General features: G+C 35.2%; 1 protein-coding gene across 1 annotated transcript in view; it reads left to right on the top strand.

The window, feature by feature from the left end:
- DPYD (dihydropyrimidine dehydrogenase) overlaps positions 1 to 18,558 on the top strand; it is a 797,040-nt gene that overhangs the window by 416,506 nt on the left and 361,976 nt on the right. The window contains exon 14 of the mRNA XM_019747023.3: positions 14,127 to 14,291. Within this exon, the coding sequence (XP_019602582.3) occupies positions 14,127 to 14,291 (165 nt within the window). The remainder of the gene's footprint in view (positions 1 to 14,126; positions 14,292 to 18,558) is intronic.

Genomic DNA, 18,558 nt, shown 5'->3' with positions numbered 1-18,558 from the left:
GCTACATCTTGTCTCAGTAGTAAAGCCACTCCATTTACTCTGAGTTTGTCATTTTCATAGTAGAACACTTTGTAGTTGTTGACTGGAAATGTTCCACGCCAGTCCATGTTAGTTACCTGACACCAAGCACTGCAACGTTTAGCTGTTCCACTTCTTGCTGGACAATTTCCAGTTGACCTTGGTTCATGCTTCCTGTTCCAGGTTCTGATTTTATGCATTGTACAGCATCATACTTTCTCCCATCTTGGTATATACCAGCCGCTGGACATCCTTCCATCTTTGGTCTAGTTGTATCATCAGCAACAATGTTTTTCGTGATAGTTCTCTGCTCTTCCCAGTAAATATTTGAGTGGTTTCCAACCCGAGAGTCTCATCTTTCAGCACTCCTTCAGATTTCATTTTGGACTATTTCATCATTGAGTTTTCAAGGTAAAATGAAAAGAAAAAAAATGAGAAAAGAAAATGCAGCAGTGGTTTACTGCTGCCTCTGCTGCCCAGTATGTGGGTCTATACCACACGTGCTCAGGTCTGTGGCATAGCAGCCACCAAACACCTATGAAATGGAAGTGCCCCTATGGTGGAGCTGTTGTTAGGTTAAGAGTTATCTTTAGCCAGACAGAGGTCTGGACGTGTGACCATGAGTCATGTCTGGGCTACCTCTGGGTTTGCTGATTATCTGGGGGAAAGCCTAGGTTTCTGCAAGGTGTATATATAGAGAGAGGAATATTTTTTCTAGAGCTAGTATTTAAAACTAAATTTAATCAAAGTCATAGGACCCTCGGTTTCACTGTATTTTCTCTGCCAGAAAAAGACTGAGCAGATTGTGGTACTTACCGTGAACTGTTGATAATAAACGTTAGAGTAAATCTGAAGAAGAGCACTGAAAGAAATGTAGGGCCAAAATGACAAAAAAATAACATCCCTGATGGATTTAAATTCCAAATAAAAAAACAGATTTACATTGTTAAACTCAATTGACCCAGAACCGGAAGAGCTCTGGACTGAAAGTGGAAATATTATTAGGCAAGAATGCAAAAAGACAATGCCAGAAGTAAAAAGGAGAGAAAAATTTAGATGGATGACAGAAGAAACACTTAAAATCGTTAAGGGCAGCAAGAGGCAAAGTAAAAGGTGACAAAAGCAGGGTTAGAATCCTGAATGCAGTTCAGAGAAACCATCAGCTCTGGAATCTGTTGAATCGTTTTCACCTTGCAAGTCCATGGCTCCCTCAGAGGTAGATAACTTAGCTCCCATCCTCTGATGTGGCTGCATCTCATCATTTACAGGTTACTTAATGACCAAACTCAACAACAAGGTCCCGTAGAGTGGACTTCCACAGGACTCTCAAGTATCTCACTCTCACATTCCTGGAGTTATTGTTGTAGGGAGGATTTGGCCAGAGGTCAGGTCTTCGGGAATCCCTGAGGCTAGAGCAGAGGTCAGCAAACTAAGCCTACCACAGGCTAAATCTGGCCTTGTGCTTAGTTTTGTAAATAAAGTCTTATTGGAATACAGCCATGCCCATTTTCTACAATAGTGTCTAAAAAGTGGTCTTGATAGTTCAAATAGAGTCCTATTATGAATAACACATTCTGACGTCCAGAATTCTCAGTTTCTTTGTTTTCTTGGCTATTTATTTTTGTTTTGATTCTAACTTATAAAGCCTTTCCCTATGAAGCCAGTTGGATCTCCCATTAAGTGTAACATGATTATCCCTTATGAAAGTGGAAAAAAAAAAAAAAAAAACTTGAAAAAACTTTAGAGGACACCAACAGGAAGTTTTTCAAATGTCCTTCAATTTACTTGTTTGCATTTCTTCAAAAGACACTTGTGCAAAGCAGTTTGGAGTTTAGAATAGCTTTGAAAGCATATATTGTTCCAAGGCTAATTTTAACCTGTGATAAAGATGGCTTTTTGTATTCAGTTGAATGTGAGATCCAGTAATTGTTTGTCAAGGCTAAGTGCTGTAGTACATAATACGTTTTTTAAATGGTGTTTTGTAATTATAATACAAGCATCTTTATATCCTGATGTATGGAAGAATGCTATTGAGTTGGGATATTAGAATTATGAGAAAACAGACTTTAAACTTTATTTTTTCAATTATTAAATCTCATGGCTGCTTAACTTACATTAGGGGAGTTTCACTTTGTTTATTTGCTCAAATGAATGATTTTTCATTAACTGAATGTCTTCACAGATTCTTGGCAGAAATAAACTTTTTCTTTCTCCCTCCTACTGCATCTCCCGATTTTAGTCAATAGGATATTGGTGGGGAGGATTCCCTAAGATAGCCAAAGCGTGTGTGTAGATTGCCTGAAGTGATTTTCATATGAGTTTAAGATTACAAAACAAAAGTTTCTTCTCTCCTTTTCTAGGTTCTTCTGGTTTAACAATTGACAAGAGACAGATTAACAGGAGAAAATCAAATTTAATTTTGTATGTATGAGAGCTCCATAAGAATAATACGGGGGCCCTCAGGCAGTTGGGGCATATATGTCATTTTAAATTAAGGAGAAGAGGTAGGAGTCTGGGACTTAAAACAGGAGGAAGGCAAGTCCATGGAGATGGAGAAACCAACATTTAATAAACGTGTTTGCTGGGCCATGCAGAGACACTGGGACACAGAGGACTTCGGTCTCCAAGCCCTACTGAGTTCCCTGTACCACACCCAGCCCATTATCTCTGGTTATAGTTATATGCCTGGAACATGTCTTAGGCAGTTAAGAGGAAGGTAAAAATGGTCTTCCTGAGCCTTTTGTTTCTTAAGACTAAGCCTAAAATAATCCTCATGCCAAAGAGACATATTTTGTGGTGGCAAAATCCTATTTCCCCACACCTCCAAGTCATAAATTTGTCTCATGGACCAAAAAAAGGGTTTCAGAAAGCACCATTTCTTTTTTTTTTTCCCCCCCAGATTTTATTGGGGAAGGGGAGCAGGACTTTTTTGGGGAACAGTGTGTACTTCTGGAACTTTTCCAAGTCAAGTTGTTGTCATTTCAGTCTTAGTTGCAAGGGGCGCAGCCCACCATCCCTTGTGGGAGTCGAACCGTCAAACTTGTGGTTGAGAACCCGCGCTCTAACCAACTGAGCCACCCGTCCGCCCCAGAAAGCACCATTTCTGAAATGTTTTCATGTTGTACATTTTATAGTTTTGTGGATAAATGATTTTTGTTGTGCTAATCAGTGGTAGCTGCAAATGATATTAGGGATCCCATCGTGTACAACCTCATCATTCTGTTAGAGGAATGACTAGAAGCCGTGCTCTCTGAAACATCATTCAGGGCCGTGTGTAAACAGTGGAAGTCGTGTGGAGGAAAAACATACCAATCTTAAGTCTCAGATGGCTGAGTCCAGAATACTTCCACCCTCGGGTCTGCATCCTCTTTTTTTTTTTATTCCCTGCTTGATAGATTTTCTTGTTTTCTGGGTTTGTTGTTTTGTCTTGTTTTTTACTTTTTTTAAACTATGAAATATAGATGTGTCCAAAAAAAGTATATATAATTTAGATATACTGTTTAAGAAATAATAAAATGAATACCCTTTTCCTCATTTCACAGGATGAGATCTAGAATTTAAGATATTCCTGTTCCTTTGATTTTCTCTGTTCTCCTCAATTATATCCCTTTCTCTTCCCTTTACAGGTAATGACTTAGATTTTGTGATAATCATTTTCTTGCTTTTTTATATGTTTTATCACATACAGTAGTACCCCCTTATCCACACTTTCGCTTTTTGTGGTTTCAGTTATCCCATCAACTGCAGTCTGAAAATATAAATGGGTAATTCCAGAAATGAATAATTTATACATTTTAAATTGGTACTCTTCTGAGTAACATAATGAAATCACGTGAGTCCCATTCTCTTCTGCCCAGGATGTGAAACATCCCTTTGTACAGTGTATCCAGGCTGTGTGCGCTACCTAGCCGGTAGTCACTTAGTAGCCCGGTTGGTTATCAGATCTACTGTCTTAGCATCACAGTCTTTTATGTGCCTAAATTATAAATTAAACTTCATCAAAAGTATATATGTATAGAAATAAATAGTATATGTAGGATTCAGTACTATCTGCATTTTCAGATATCCACTGGGGGTCTTGGAACGTATATACCATGTATGTGGGGGACAGTGTATGTATTCCCACACAGTATGCTGTTTAGTTTTGCCTTTTTATACTTTTATAAATATAATCACACAGTTTATATTTTTATGCAACTTGCTTTTTTCTTATATTGTTCAATAATTTTCATATCCATCTTAGTTGAATTAGTAATAGTTAATTCATGTTCTTTGCTGTATACTATTTGTATCATTTCTTTTGTTTGAAAATGTCCTTATTTTATCCTCATTCTTGAGTTATAATTTTGAAGGTATGCGATTCTCAGTTCACATTTTTTCTTTATGGAATGTAGTTTACTGTCGTCTAACTTCCATTAGCACTGACAGGAGGTTCACTATCAGTTGGTTTTTCCTTTGTAGGTACCATATTTTGCCACATGTAATGCACACACATGTTTTTGGCCCAAACTTTCAGGGAAAAAAATCTTTCATTTTAATTTTTTAATTCAAATTTTTATTTGTTTACATTTAGGTACTTGTTTTTTGTATTATAAAGGAATTGATTGTAGCACTTACTTTTTAGCATATTATGATACAAGAAATTTTATGTAACAAATAATCACAAAACACAAGAACAGATACAAGGTTCAAGAAATTTTATGTACCGGTAACAAATGTACAGTATTTATGCATCATAGAAGGCCATGAACTCTTCATCGTTGCAAGTTTGTCGTGTTCAACAAAACCGATTATCATGTTCCAGGGTATTATTTTGCATATGGATATCATTGTTGATTTCTAGAGTTACACTTTTATCTCATACGCACTCATAAATAAAAGAATTAAAAACATTTATATAGATATGAAATTAGTACTACCCATGTATAATGCACATCCTTATTTTTCCCTGACAAATTTGGGCAAAAAGGTGCGCATTATACACAGCAAAGCACAGTAATTTTTTGTTTTTGTTTTTGTTTTTTTTAATTCTCTAGTTACTTTTAAAGTCTTGTCTTTGTTTTTGGTGCTTTTATTTACTACAATGTGTGAATTTAAAAAATTTCCTTGAGCCTGTGGGTGTCCCTGAATCTGAAGATTGGTGTCCCTCTGACAATATCAGTTGAAATATTTCCTCTCCCGATTCTCTACCATTATATTTTTGTGAGCTCCAATTAGATTTCTTCTTTAATTCTCACTCTATCTTCCTTGTCTCTTTACCTCCACATCATGTTTTGTATTTCATTGGTTTGTGCTGCCTTTCTGGCAACTCTCTCAGATGTATCATCACGTTGATAATCCTCTTCAGCCATGTCTAATCTCTTGTTTACTCCAAACTATTAAGGTTTTCTTATTCCCAATTATTGTTGTTGTTTTTTTAAATATTATTTCCAGAAATGCTTATTGCTTATATTTTAAATTGTCATGGTAAGTTTTTGAGTTTCTTATTCTTTGATTATACATTCAAGTCCATCTTTGATTTTTAAAAAATATTAAACTTTCATTTTATATTCTATATCTGAAAATCTCAGGATCTGATTTTATACCTTTTTTCTTCTCACTGTAACTTATCGTGCCTTTTTCCTCATTATTTTATCACAATTCTATTGTGAACCTACATTCCTTGGAAATGTATGTATGGGAATTTTTTGATACCTGGGGTAAAAATTCCTCCACAGAGGGTTTGCCATTGCTTCTACTACTTATCTGAGGACACCATGACCAGGAGCCACTTTTAAACCAAATTTTCAGCTTGTGGTTTTGGGGCCCACACAAGTTAAATTGTCCAGGAAGACCTTTTCTTTTCCATCCAATATGAAGGCTTTTCAGGATACATACCCCACCATTGCCGTATAGTTATTTTCTAGCTCACAAATGAAGAACACCCATTTTGGTTGGTCCTACCTTTATGTGGTGATTTCTAATCTACCTACCACCATGCTCAGGCCTTCGCTTTGCTCTCTCAGATGTTTCTAAGCCATTAGAACTCAGGTTCTAGGCCACCAGGGACTGGAGAAAACTTGAGGGCAAATCACCCTACAGCTAGTTTGTCCTGGGGGATCTTTGCTTTGTTGTCATTTCTGTTCTCTGAGAAATTTCCTTGTTTGTTACCAATAAAGCTGTGCATCTTTTGCTTTCGTCTAGTATTTTTAAATGTGCTCTATTATGAGGGCTTTTTCTCAATATCTTGTTTAACCATATTGCAGAAATGGAAAACACCTGTCTTTTAGATGCTCCCATCCTTAAATAATGACCATTTCATTTACAGTGGCTTCTAGAGTAAAACCCAAATATAAAGTTTTATGTAAAGTTTTTAAAAATTATTTATCATTTTCAATGAAAATTCTGCTCTAATACTTGTAGATGATTAATAATTATTAAAACCGACTCATGCTTACACCTTCACAGCTGCTGTTTTGGGTCGTAAAAGATTTCTTCAAAGCATATCACATGAGCATCTTATAAGCAGGCTAGCAGAAACTTCTAAGTTAATTACAGTTTGGCAGAGTGTATCTAAAACCTCTTATCTGAACAGTGAACCCAATAATTTAATCAGTCTGTCTGTTGATTAATCATGTTCTAATCCATCTGATATCAGCACCAAAAAAGCTCTTCATCTGTTTCTTGCAAAAGTTATCTCTGTGAATGCACAGCTGCTGGGAGCTATTGGTATTAATAACTTGAATAGGAGTCAGAATACAATGGATTCTCAAAGGCTGCAGAAAAAAGTTTCAACTCCTTAAAACAGTTCCAGTTCTGAGTTCCATTCAGAACTCTCTAATCTGACTCAACTCTTAACAATCTTCACACCCTCATTTGCTGCCGAGCTCCTGGTTTTAGCCCTTGCACAAGTTAAGGCCAGTTGCCCAAACTTTCACAACTTCTGCTTTGTTTCTGAAGTTGGTGAGTTGATGAATGAATAAATATTTGTTTATCAAATGCCACACGTCAAGCATGTGCTATAATATTTCACGTAATACCCTATAACCTCTCTATGATATAGAGAAGCCAATTTGACAGACGGGAAAGTCAAAAAGCAAAATGGATTACTTTTTAGTGTCCTGTTTACAAAGTTATGAGCTCTTTGAAAAAAGGCAAGAGGATAGACAAAAGCTACACAAATCTGGAACCCAGTATTTTACCAGCCAGACATAAATAAAATTTTAAAAGTTAATCTCCATACTTGTGCAGTGTGAGACACCAAATCTTTTAAATGTTTGACACTATCCAGGATGTGGGGGACATTTGGCCTCATGTAAGCACTAGAAGACATGAATAAAATCCCTTCCTTGGCATATACCATGTTTCCCCGAAAATAAGACCTAGCCAGACCATCAGCTCTAATGCATCTTTTGAAGCAAAAATTAATATAAGACCCATTCTTATTTTAATATGAGACCCAAGTCTTGTGTAATATAATGTAATATAACAATAATGATTATAATATGATATATGATATGATATGATATGATATGATATGATATGATATGATATAACATAACACAATACTGGGTCTTATATTTTTGCTCCAAAAGACACATGAGAGCGAATGGTCCAGCTAGGTCTTATTTTCGGTCAAACATGGCAGTAGACATTCAGTACATTCAGTTTTCATTCATTGTTTTCCTTTAGGCCTAATCAGGTTGTAGATTGTTTTCCTATTCATTCTAGAATACAATGTGTTATTGTTTGTTTTTCCCTTTACTTCTTCAACATTCTTATCCTCCTAACATAGGGTTTCCATTCACTCAGTTCAGCCCAGCGCTGTACTCCAGGCCATTTTGTGTCACCAGTCTTTAGCACAGCAACACATTGAAATTACAGCATGCCCATTGTAGTCTAAAATATGAGATGATTTCAAAGGATCCTTAGAACCTTGATCTTGCATGGTTTGGGGTCACAAGAATAGGAAATGGATTATAATGGTTGATTCAAGACTGGAAAGTTTCATTTCACTAAATGATAATATTTTTGTCTTTTTTACAGCCATTTTCTGGTTAATTCCACTTAATCAATGTTCATCTGGTATATTCTTCTGAACTTTCTAAATGAACCTACTTAGACTAGTCCTGCTGCAGTGTACTCCTTCAAGACCACTTGTTCAACTTCCATTACTTCACCTTTGTTTACATGAACATCTCTGTGAATCCTGATTAATTCTACCCTGCTAGACATAGTTAATCAGACAAGGGGTGAATACTGAACCCAAGTTCAGCCCATCAGAGTCTCTGCCACCAGTGTTAAAATTGGGCCAGAGAGATTATAAGTTTTGGGGAGTGATTATACCTATAATGTGTATCTTGGGACATGTCCATTATATGAACTGAGACAGAGGAAGCCCTTTGTAGGCAGAAAGAAGAATGAAGATATGATATATACAAATAGAAGTGGAGAGAAGAGACAGAGATATTCCTAACTGCATTACCTTCCTTGCATTGTGTGAAATACTAATTTTCCTTAAAGTAAATGTACCACATCTCACTTTTTAAAATTTAATTTGTTCAAGCTGATTTTATTGCAAATAAAATGAGTCCTAATATATCGTATACATCATTCAGTCTTCACTATTATTATTATTATTATTATTATTATTATTATTATTATTCATGTCACATAAATACACCTGAATTCCAGGTTCATCTCTAATGGCTAGAACTGTGCAACAGTGGACAAGTCACTTAATTCTCTAAGCCCCAGTTTTAGCCTGAGCAGCAGGATGATAGAGTTGTGAAGATCAAATAAGATGATGTATGTGAAAGATTTGTGCTATAAAAATCTAAATTATTATTGTTTCTGCAATTTCAATCCCACTATTTCTCTGATAATATCTCTTGTATTTCTAGGATAACATTGTTATTCTTGTTTACTGTATTTTCCATCTGGATAGACAGATTTAAATTTCCTGATGACAAAGGGGTAAATTTTGTCACTAATTCAGGTGTTTGGGTACTATCTTTAAGAAACTATGGTGGAAAAATTGATGTATTAAGAACAAATTCTCATCCTACCCATTTCACCCATCCAAAACAACCAACTAGACATTATTCTGGCATATAAAGTTTATTTTTGAGAGGGATCAAATATTGATATACTTAGTTCATGAAAAAAATAAAATGTTAGAGAGTTCTTCTATTATAGTGGAGTTGCATTGGAAACTGGGCCACTGGTACATTTTATTTTACTTGTTGCTATTCCCAGGGTAGCAGTATGCCAGATTTATAATAATGGAATCACATCATATCATATAGCAGTGTATTATTGTTAGATTTATTTGCAATGTGATTCTCCTCTTTTATGGATAATGTATAGTTAAAGTGATATATTTTAGAAGACTATTTGTACTTCAGTGCATTTCATTTTTGAAATCCTAGCTTTAAAACCAAATAATTAAAATATTTGTTTGACAAAAATAACCAGTTCACAGCAGAATCTTGGAAATTAAAAATGAAACAAATATCCCTAGGATTTAAGTTACAGATTTTCACGTAAACCAATCAAACTTCCTTGATAGCTTATAACAATATTCACTATGCTACCACAAGTCTCATTAAACAGATTTCTCATTCTACCATGCGTTTCTGCCTTTCAGGAATAAAGCTTCTTTAAAATACTTTGAGAAATCCATTCATCCCCAATTTTTCTCTTATCATCTACCTACTCTAATAGGTAACCATTCTCTAAATTATTTTTAATTATTCTCTTACATTTACATTTTGTCACATAAGTATGTTTCACTAAATAATATGTTGTATCATTTTGCTTGATTTAGGCATTATATTCTATATATTTTTTCACAGTTTGATCTTTTCATTCAACAACATATTTCTAAAATTTATCTGTTCTGGTACAGTAGCTGTGGTTCACTCCTCAAATTTTACATGTAAGTTTCATCTGACTTTTTTGGACCCTGACTCTTTTCTTCATATCTTACCAAGACATCTTTGCATAATGGCCTTTTTCTATTTATTGAGGCCACTGTGACTATCTTAATCCAGTAGTAACCATGGAAACACTATAGTTATTTTTTAGGATAAGAAAGTTCAAGTAAATGATCTTAAACAAATATAATCAGTCTGTTTACCATTTAAATCTCTTTACTAATGCTGAAAAATCACTATAATCACTTCAAATGTTAAGAGGTCACTAACACTTGATTGTTACAATGGTAGTTAAAATATCACATAAAGCAGCAATATCACCTAACACTTCCTTATCTATAAACATCATCTTTTTTTAAATCTGAATATTTTTAATGCTGAAGATTAGAACTATGGTAATTCATCTTCTTTGTGATAGAGAATGAACTCTTATTTGTTCTAACTACCCTTGAATATGTTTATTTTCATATTAACTCCCTTAAGCAAAGCTAATATGATTTAGCTATTAAATACTAAAGCAAATTATTATCTTATAAAGTCATACCCAAATTCTAGTTTTCCCAGATTAAAAGCTTTAGTAAGTTGTTGCCCAATTATTGAAGCTCTAACCCTAATCATATCATCATGGATAATTGTATAAGTTTTCATTCATTTTTCACTTACTTTAAAAATTATAAGAAGCCTCAAGTCAGTAGAGAAGGTTTTTGACAAAATAGTAGCAAATATAACTGAATTTGGGAAAGAAAATCCAGAATAAAATATCTAGTACTGATTTATCACTGGGCGACAATGAATTTTGACATTTGAGTTGAATTTGGAATATGCTTAATTTTTAAGTTGCTATGATGGTAACAATTGACTCGTGGATAGTTGACAAATTTTACATGGTAGGCATCTGTAATTTGAGTGGTTATTAAGTATCTTTTATTTGTTTGAATTAAAGAAAGAGAAAACTGACTTGTTTAGAGAAGTACTGCCTATCATAATTCAATCAAAAGGAGTAAACAATCCCTGTCATAAAATAGATAAAATTTCCCTTTGATTTGCCTTGTTCCTGTTCAATCTTGGTTAAGGAGATCATTAATAATCCTCCCATGATATATTTACAGTTTAGCACTGGATTATACAAAAGTAAAATAACCACAACATTAATAATAAACTTAACTCACAGTACATAAAGGAAAAACCTCTAATGGTAGAATTTTAAGTTTTAAGGTATCACTGGGTGGTGGGAGGCATTTTAAGAAGGAAGCATTTGCTTAACTGTCCTCCAATTAAATTATAAGTTTGTTGACTCTTTTGGATATTGTGGGTTGCTGGACTAATTGATATTATGGTTACTATAAAATAGCATATGGCTTAGAATGCTGGAGAATCAAGTTTTAACTTAGTATAGGTAAAATTCTTCCATTCTGTGTTTTTTTAATTTTGTGATACTAAAAATCTTCCTATACATGCTCTGAAGATGTGGGCCTAGCCTAGGGCACAGATAAAAGAGGCAACTATCGGTGGGTAAGGTCCTGAGAGGAAGAAACCATCTAAGAAGTCTGCTATGTGACCATGGGCCAGGTTAGGAGTTCACAGCCACCTGAATGAGAAAAACTTACAAGTCAGTTTGTATCTGAATGGGGCCATTCTGTTTGGTATTTGGATCCTAGAGATCAGGTAAACCCAACAATTTAGGGCCAACAATCAGGAAGGTCTTAGAAGCTACATGGTGATCAAGTTGAAGAATGCTGCCTGTCATTGAGGCCGTATGTAGGGTGGCACAGAGAGAGCTGGGGTCATGGGCAAGCTGTATTAGAGCACGCTGGTACCACGATCCAGACATAGTGGGAGGTGGGTCTGTATTCAGAGAGAGTCCCCAAGGAGTCAGAGGAAGCAAGTAAAGACCCCGATTCTAAAGGAATGGACTAGTAGGAAAGGATGCAAGCACAGAACCAGTACCTGAAATGTGAATATAAGCCTAAATCCCCATGTCTGGCCAGTAATAAGTACTTTAGACTCCCCGCGGCTCCGGACAGAACCTAGTCTAGTTCTTAGGGTTTTAGTCTAGCCTCCTTCAACAAACATTTGAACACCTACTGAATGCTAGACTGAAAGCTGAGCACTTAATAGTGAACAAGTTATAGCTTCTTCCCTTCCAAAGTTTGTACTCAGTGAAAGGCCCAGATAAGAATATAGGCAATCACAATAGAGGACATCAGGGGTGCCAGCTGAGGGATATATATGTTGCTACGGGGGGGCTTGAGCCAAAGACTAATGGTGTCAGAGGGATCAGAAAGGCTTCTCTAAGGGACTGAAGTCTAGGCTAAGACCTAAAGAATGGGCAGGAGTAGGGACCATGCTAACACAAATCAGATTTGTTGAATAAGCTGAAAGTACCGCTTTCAGGCCAATAAATTACAAAATGGTCATTTAAAACAGGTGCCCCTTCATTTGGGAACTACCCAGTGCCAGGGCACGTGTCTTGGTGAACTGAATATGGACTCTCTTCACCAACTTGGCCGAGTTGTCCTGTGCAGACACCATGGTTCATTTAGGTGAAGAGCATTTGGAGTAGGGGGCATAACTGAGAAAAGGAGGCTCTCAAGGCTTACAGTATGGCTTTTTTGGGACAAAGAAGAAAAGCAGCCTCATCTGAGTGAACCATTTCCAGAATTGTCCCCTCAGGCCAGGGCGGCACAGCAGCAGAGGACTGTGGGGCAGCTGAACTGGCGCCACCGCAGGAAGGCAGAGCACTGGTTTCAGCTTTTGCCAACGTGGAAATGTGACACAGGCGGCTGGAGCTTCCTAGAGTGATTCTACTTGTCATTTTCCCATTAAAATCATGTAACATGGTTTCATAATAGCAAATCAAAGTAAGGCTGGTGATGTGGCCCACAATTACAATAGAAGTGGAATGGCTTAATTAGTAAAACATAAACTGGCAGAATTCCTATAAGTAAAAATGTACATATTTAAGGAGTCTTATTGTAACATTTATACCATTTATTTTATAATATACTAATTCAAATGTAAAAGTGAATGTAAATTACCAGAAATTAACATGCAATGTGAAGAAAAGTCCTTTTATCTTCTGCAACTGTAGCATTTGGCAGATTCAGGAATAAATAATCTTTTGTGGCAAGGGTATGCCTTATCAAACATATGCAGATCAGCACTAATTAATGCTAATTAAGGTTTCCTGTCTATCTAGTTGGAAAAACGTCCAAATGTTATGAAATCTAGTTAGTATGCCTATTACGCTAATTGTTTTATATGGGGTGGTTCTTAATTAAAATATGTAAATTGACCTTAATTGCTATATACTAATGGGGGTTCATGTTATCTCACTAAAAGTGACAAGATGGTGAGGAGGGGGTACTTAAATGACTAATTCTGATAAATCCTTAACTATGTGACCTTTACTCAAAATTAATTTTAATTGGAATTTGGCTGAAGAAACATTTTTCTTTGTTTCTTTTTACTTTTTGGTAATGTAAGAATGTTACTCTTCTTTGTTAATACAGCCCTAGAAGCCATTGTTGATTGTTAATTACACTTAACAAGCAAGTTAACTTGACAGTTTACTGTATTTATTGTTATCAGGAAGTTAACTTGTTCACTCTTGGGAAAAGTAAACTCTCATTGAATGTGAAATTATAGACTCCATAGGTAAGTTGGCCCAGTTAGTTTGTTAGAGTATGTGTTCAAGTTTGATGAGCCAGTACTACTAATGTGTATTCGGCTGATTTACATTGGGATTACTTTTTAGGAAATTATTTTTTCTTTACAAACCTTAACTCTTATTAATTGCAATTAAAATCTCATTGGAGATACTTAAATTAAATGGACTGAAATGATATTCTTACATTTTACTTATGTTTTTATTTATTACTTAGTTGCAAACAAATTAAAATGTGTGTGCCCAAAACCAGTGTGAAGGAATTTATATTTTTTTGGTTTTTTCACTATGCTAACCTTACAATTACAGGAAATAATTTAAATAACACTAACAAATAATGTACTTTACTCTTTCATTTGGAAGTAGTTAATGTTCAACTGTAATTTAAAATATATTTTAAAAATTAATCTGTGAAAATGTGAGAAGGGACTTGGCAAAATACTGTCATATGGAAATGAGCATAGAATAAAAATCATAGGTTTCCTTTGTCAGAAAGAGACTGAATATTTTTACTCTTTCATCAGGACATTGTGACAAATGTTTCACCCAGAATCATCAGGGGGACTACCTCGGGCCCCACGTATGGTCCTGGACAAAGCTCCTTCCTGAATATCGAGCTCATCAGTGAAAAAACAGCAGCATATTGGTGTCAAAGTGTCACTGAACTAAAGGCTGACTTTCCAGACAATGTAAGTGTGATTTAATGTCTAAAACAAAAGAATTGGCATAAGTTGGTGAATGTTTATTTAAACATCCAATTCATAGGCTTATAAATATTAATGCGTATGATATATTTTATTAAAGAAACTGCCAGTTGCTTTGCTGATGCATAGAAAGATTAAAAATTAAAAAAAGAAAGAAAATCTTGAGAACTCGTAAAAATCTGCATAGTGTGAGGCTTTGTTATAAATGGGTGACATGTAGATGGAAGAAGTATCTACAGAAGCAGGAGGAAGAGAAATGAAATACTCATTTTATTGAGTTGGTTTTCACTGTATGTGGCTAGTATTTATGAAGGTGATGACCTTACAAAGAAATTGCAGACTATAAATCATTTTAAATATAAACCAGAGGCAGAAGCAGAATATCTTTTTTATATACTTTATTTCTGTCTTTTCAGTGGAAAATAATGTACCTAATAATTTTAATACCCTATACTAAATGAGTCAGTGGTCCTTTATAAAACGCCTTTTTCTTTTAAAATACTGTGCACAAATATTATAGTAAAATGAGACTTACATATAATATTTCCTTGTGGACTTTCATATGTTGCCTGTAGTTTTCAACCTATAGATAGTATTTTCTCTTCAATAATTGGTTAGGGTCGTCCTTAATATTATTCTTTCATTCTCTCTCCCTTCCCCTTTCCCCCCATACACACAAATGCACACATGCACACATACTCATTTCTCTCTCTCTCTCTCTCTCATTCTCTCTCCCTCCTTCCCTCCTTCCCCCTTCTTCCCTCTCCCTCTCCCTCCCTACCTCCCTCTAAATGAGCTGGTGGTGAATCGAAGTTTGAGGCAATGTGTGTGTTTATGTTGTAGAAAAAATTTTTCTACATTGATCCTTTGAAGACAAATAAGAACAGTTCAAGTATTCTAATGATAAATAGTTTAAAATCTAATGAAACTTGTGGATGTTTGCCCACAAACTGATAAAAGAAAAGCGTACAAGGGACTTTATATGTCAACTATTGCCTAACCCATTGAGGTTTTTTGTTTGTTTCAGAAAGCTCTAAGTGTTTCAAAATTCTCTCTTCCCTTGAAACAAAATATGATAGCATAGACTATAATTTATCTTCCTCAAGTCAACCTTTCAGATGTGAAGGGAACTGTCAAGAATCATCTGAAATCTATAGCTTCTGCTTATTAGGAATTTTTCACTTTTTGAGCTTGATGATGCAATTATCCCAATTTTCTCATTATATAATCAAGTCTAATAATAATTATGTTGATCTGTTTGTTTTTCTAAAGGGCATACATCTTTTAGGAAGCTTTTCTTAGAATGACAAAGACAGAAAGTGGTCAACCATGAAAAGAATTGATATATTTTTAAGCTTGGTCTATTGTGTTAAGCTCTCTGCTAGGTATTGACCATGAAATAAGATAATAATAACAACAATAATAGTAACAATAATAACACTAATAATAAGTGTGGGTGCTATAGTAGTCTGTGCTAGGTATGGTTATAAATGTTTTATAAGTTTTTACATTATTTAATCTTTCAACAACCTTATAAGATAGGTACTATTATTTTCCCCATGTCACAGATGAGGAAACTGAGGCACACAGAGGTTAAATAACATGCCCAAGGTTACAAAACTGTTATATGGTGAGGCCAGATTTTGAACTAAAAGTTTGCTTTTAGCACCCATGTTCCTGCCCAATAATAGTGCTCTCTCATGCATATGCCTATGTTGCGATATTATTTCAGACCCTTAAAAGTTCAGTATGACTTTTTAATGCAACATAAGAATGGTATGAAATATAATTTCTCAAATATTGCTTCAATAGTATTTAGATAAACCAATGTATCAGGAAAAATAAATCCGTTTTCCTGAAAAATGACTCCCACCAATTGCTTATAGTAAGCTCACCTGATACTTTCTATCCTCTCTCGGGCTGGAATAAGATGTTATAATAATGGCCTCCAAGAAATGACAGTAAGTAGACAAGAAAGCTGAGATGAAGCTCTCGTTTTGCGAGTCCACAGTCAAGTAGGAAGAAGAGACATATTTGAATGTTCTTTTCAATTTCCTTGGAAACAATTTTCCTTTCCTATAATGCTTTTTCTTCTGAGGAAACAATGCATGCTTTTCTTGTTCCTAATTCTTCCACCATTTAGATTATGCTCATCATTCTGTTTCTGTATTCTCAGAACTAATTTTTAAGATTTTTACTCCCCGTATTAAAAAGATAACATTTTAAATACAATTCAAATGGCATTCCCATTTGAACCCATAGAAATAACATGTGTGCACCTAGATACAGCCATGCTGAGAGTAGAATATCCCCCACTGTTTTGGAATTACTCTGATGCCAAACCCAATGAGCTGAATGAAAGGCAGTGACCCTTCATTTTTCAAGTTTAATTATCACTCTCACTGGAGTTTTCCCACATCATTCTCGAGTGTGCGGCTGCCACCTTTAATGACAGGGATTGGATAATTCAGCTCAGTGTGGCAAATTTTAAGCAAGGGCTAACTTTTCTGAAAAATAAATTGTGCTGGGGGGAGGGGTGGTGCATAAAGGTCTGCTAATATCAGCATCTAGTATCTCTGTTTCAGAGAGGGTAGGCACTAGGTGACCGTGAACTAGAAGAGACAGCTGGAAGAACAGCTTGACTATAAAGGCATTGAGACCCCCTGAAATATGTTGTAAGGGGTTGTTTCTTAACTATCACAGAGTTATACCAAAGCCTACACTTACACTAGATTTCTGCTCAGCTTTCAAGATTTCCTTTTATTTATCTGTGATTTAAATTTGGCACGCTGATCACTGTAGTGACAATTTATTACTAAGAGTTTTTTTGTTCCTAAACTGTGATTTTGCTATGCTTATTATGAAATCTACTGTATAATTAGGGCTTACAGGAATCAATTTTAAGTGAATCCTTTTATTCTCACTGCCTTAGAAACCATATACTTTAGTCTTGGAAAAAATTGTACTGAAAAATACATGCTGCTTTTTGTCTGAATGCACTGAATTAGCAAGCAAAGACTGACATTTTCTGTCATTTGTGGCAGCTATAGTAAGAGTTAGGCAAAAGATAGGGGGATTCAGCAATGAATCAGCAGGTGAAGATAGAAAAGGGAGTGATGGCCTTGTTAGAGAAATTGATAAAGGAAGAACAATAGATATGTGCTCGTAAATACACTTCTATTACAATACACCTAATTTCTACTGAGATGCTTTCTCAGTTCATTACTGAGAGATGAGCATTAACCACATTTAGTTCATAATAACTTCAGAGTAGTTGTTCCTCATAGGATTCCTGAAGGTGTTTTCCTGACCAGTAGCCTGTACATGCAGAGTGCTTACCCTTGTGTATGCACCACGGACTCCTTAGGCACCTGGTGAAGTCTAAGGGCCTCTTTTCTGAAAAATGTTTTTGAATGCATAAAATAAAATATATAAGGTTACAAAAGATTCCCATTATATTACACTAAAATTCTCAAAATATTTTTAAGAATATGTGGTATAGTAATATACATTACTCTTTAGTAAGCCTCTAAAAAACACAATATAGTGGGAGGTCTAATAACTACTGCTATTTTGACCTAATGGCGACTATAAGTGACACCTAGAGAAGTCTGCAGCAGCTGTACAATGATTTTCTGTCACTGTTGTTGGTGCAAAGTTACAGGTATTAATAGTGCTATTGTGTTTTATTGCATTCATGGTTGAGGAAATGCTAAATTTCAATGGGAGGTCAGTGAAAATAAAGACCGAAATTTTTTCGCATTCAAGTTCATGAATTCCCTGTATTCTATCAAGAGTTCAGTGGGCCTCAGATTAAGAATTTATGTCCAGTGATTCTCAATTCTGGTTGCATATTATAATCGCTTGGGAAGCTTCAAGAAGAGTGTTTATGATTAGACCCTATCCTAGTTCAATCATTGAAGAAATTCTGGCATGGATACAATGAATATATATCTATGTGTATGTGTGTATGTAAGTATGTGTGTATGTCTACATACATATGTATGTATACATTTGTAGGTGTGTATGTATTTTTATAAAGCTTATCTATTGATTTTATTGCATGTATAACCAGTATCATTCATGACCCTTGCCATACGCATATATCACTAAATATTTATGAAACTCCTCAAAGTTAGGGAGCTTTTCATACGTGCCTTGAACTACACTAAAGGCTTTATGTATCTGTGAAGCAGAAAATTTTCCCTTTTTACATATGAGGAACCTGATGTTTAGATATGTTGCATTAACT

This window comes from Rhinolophus sinicus, chromosome 7 (assembly GCF_057876585.1).
Source record: "Rhinolophus sinicus isolate RSI-liver-muscle chromosome 7, RSI-T2T, whole genome shotgun sequence".
Lineage (NCBI taxonomy): Eukaryota > Metazoa > Chordata > Mammalia > Chiroptera > Rhinolophidae > Rhinolophus > Rhinolophus sinicus.
The sequence above is the reverse complement of the archived record's forward strand: the minus strand, read 5'-3'. Positions and strand labels throughout refer to the sequence as shown.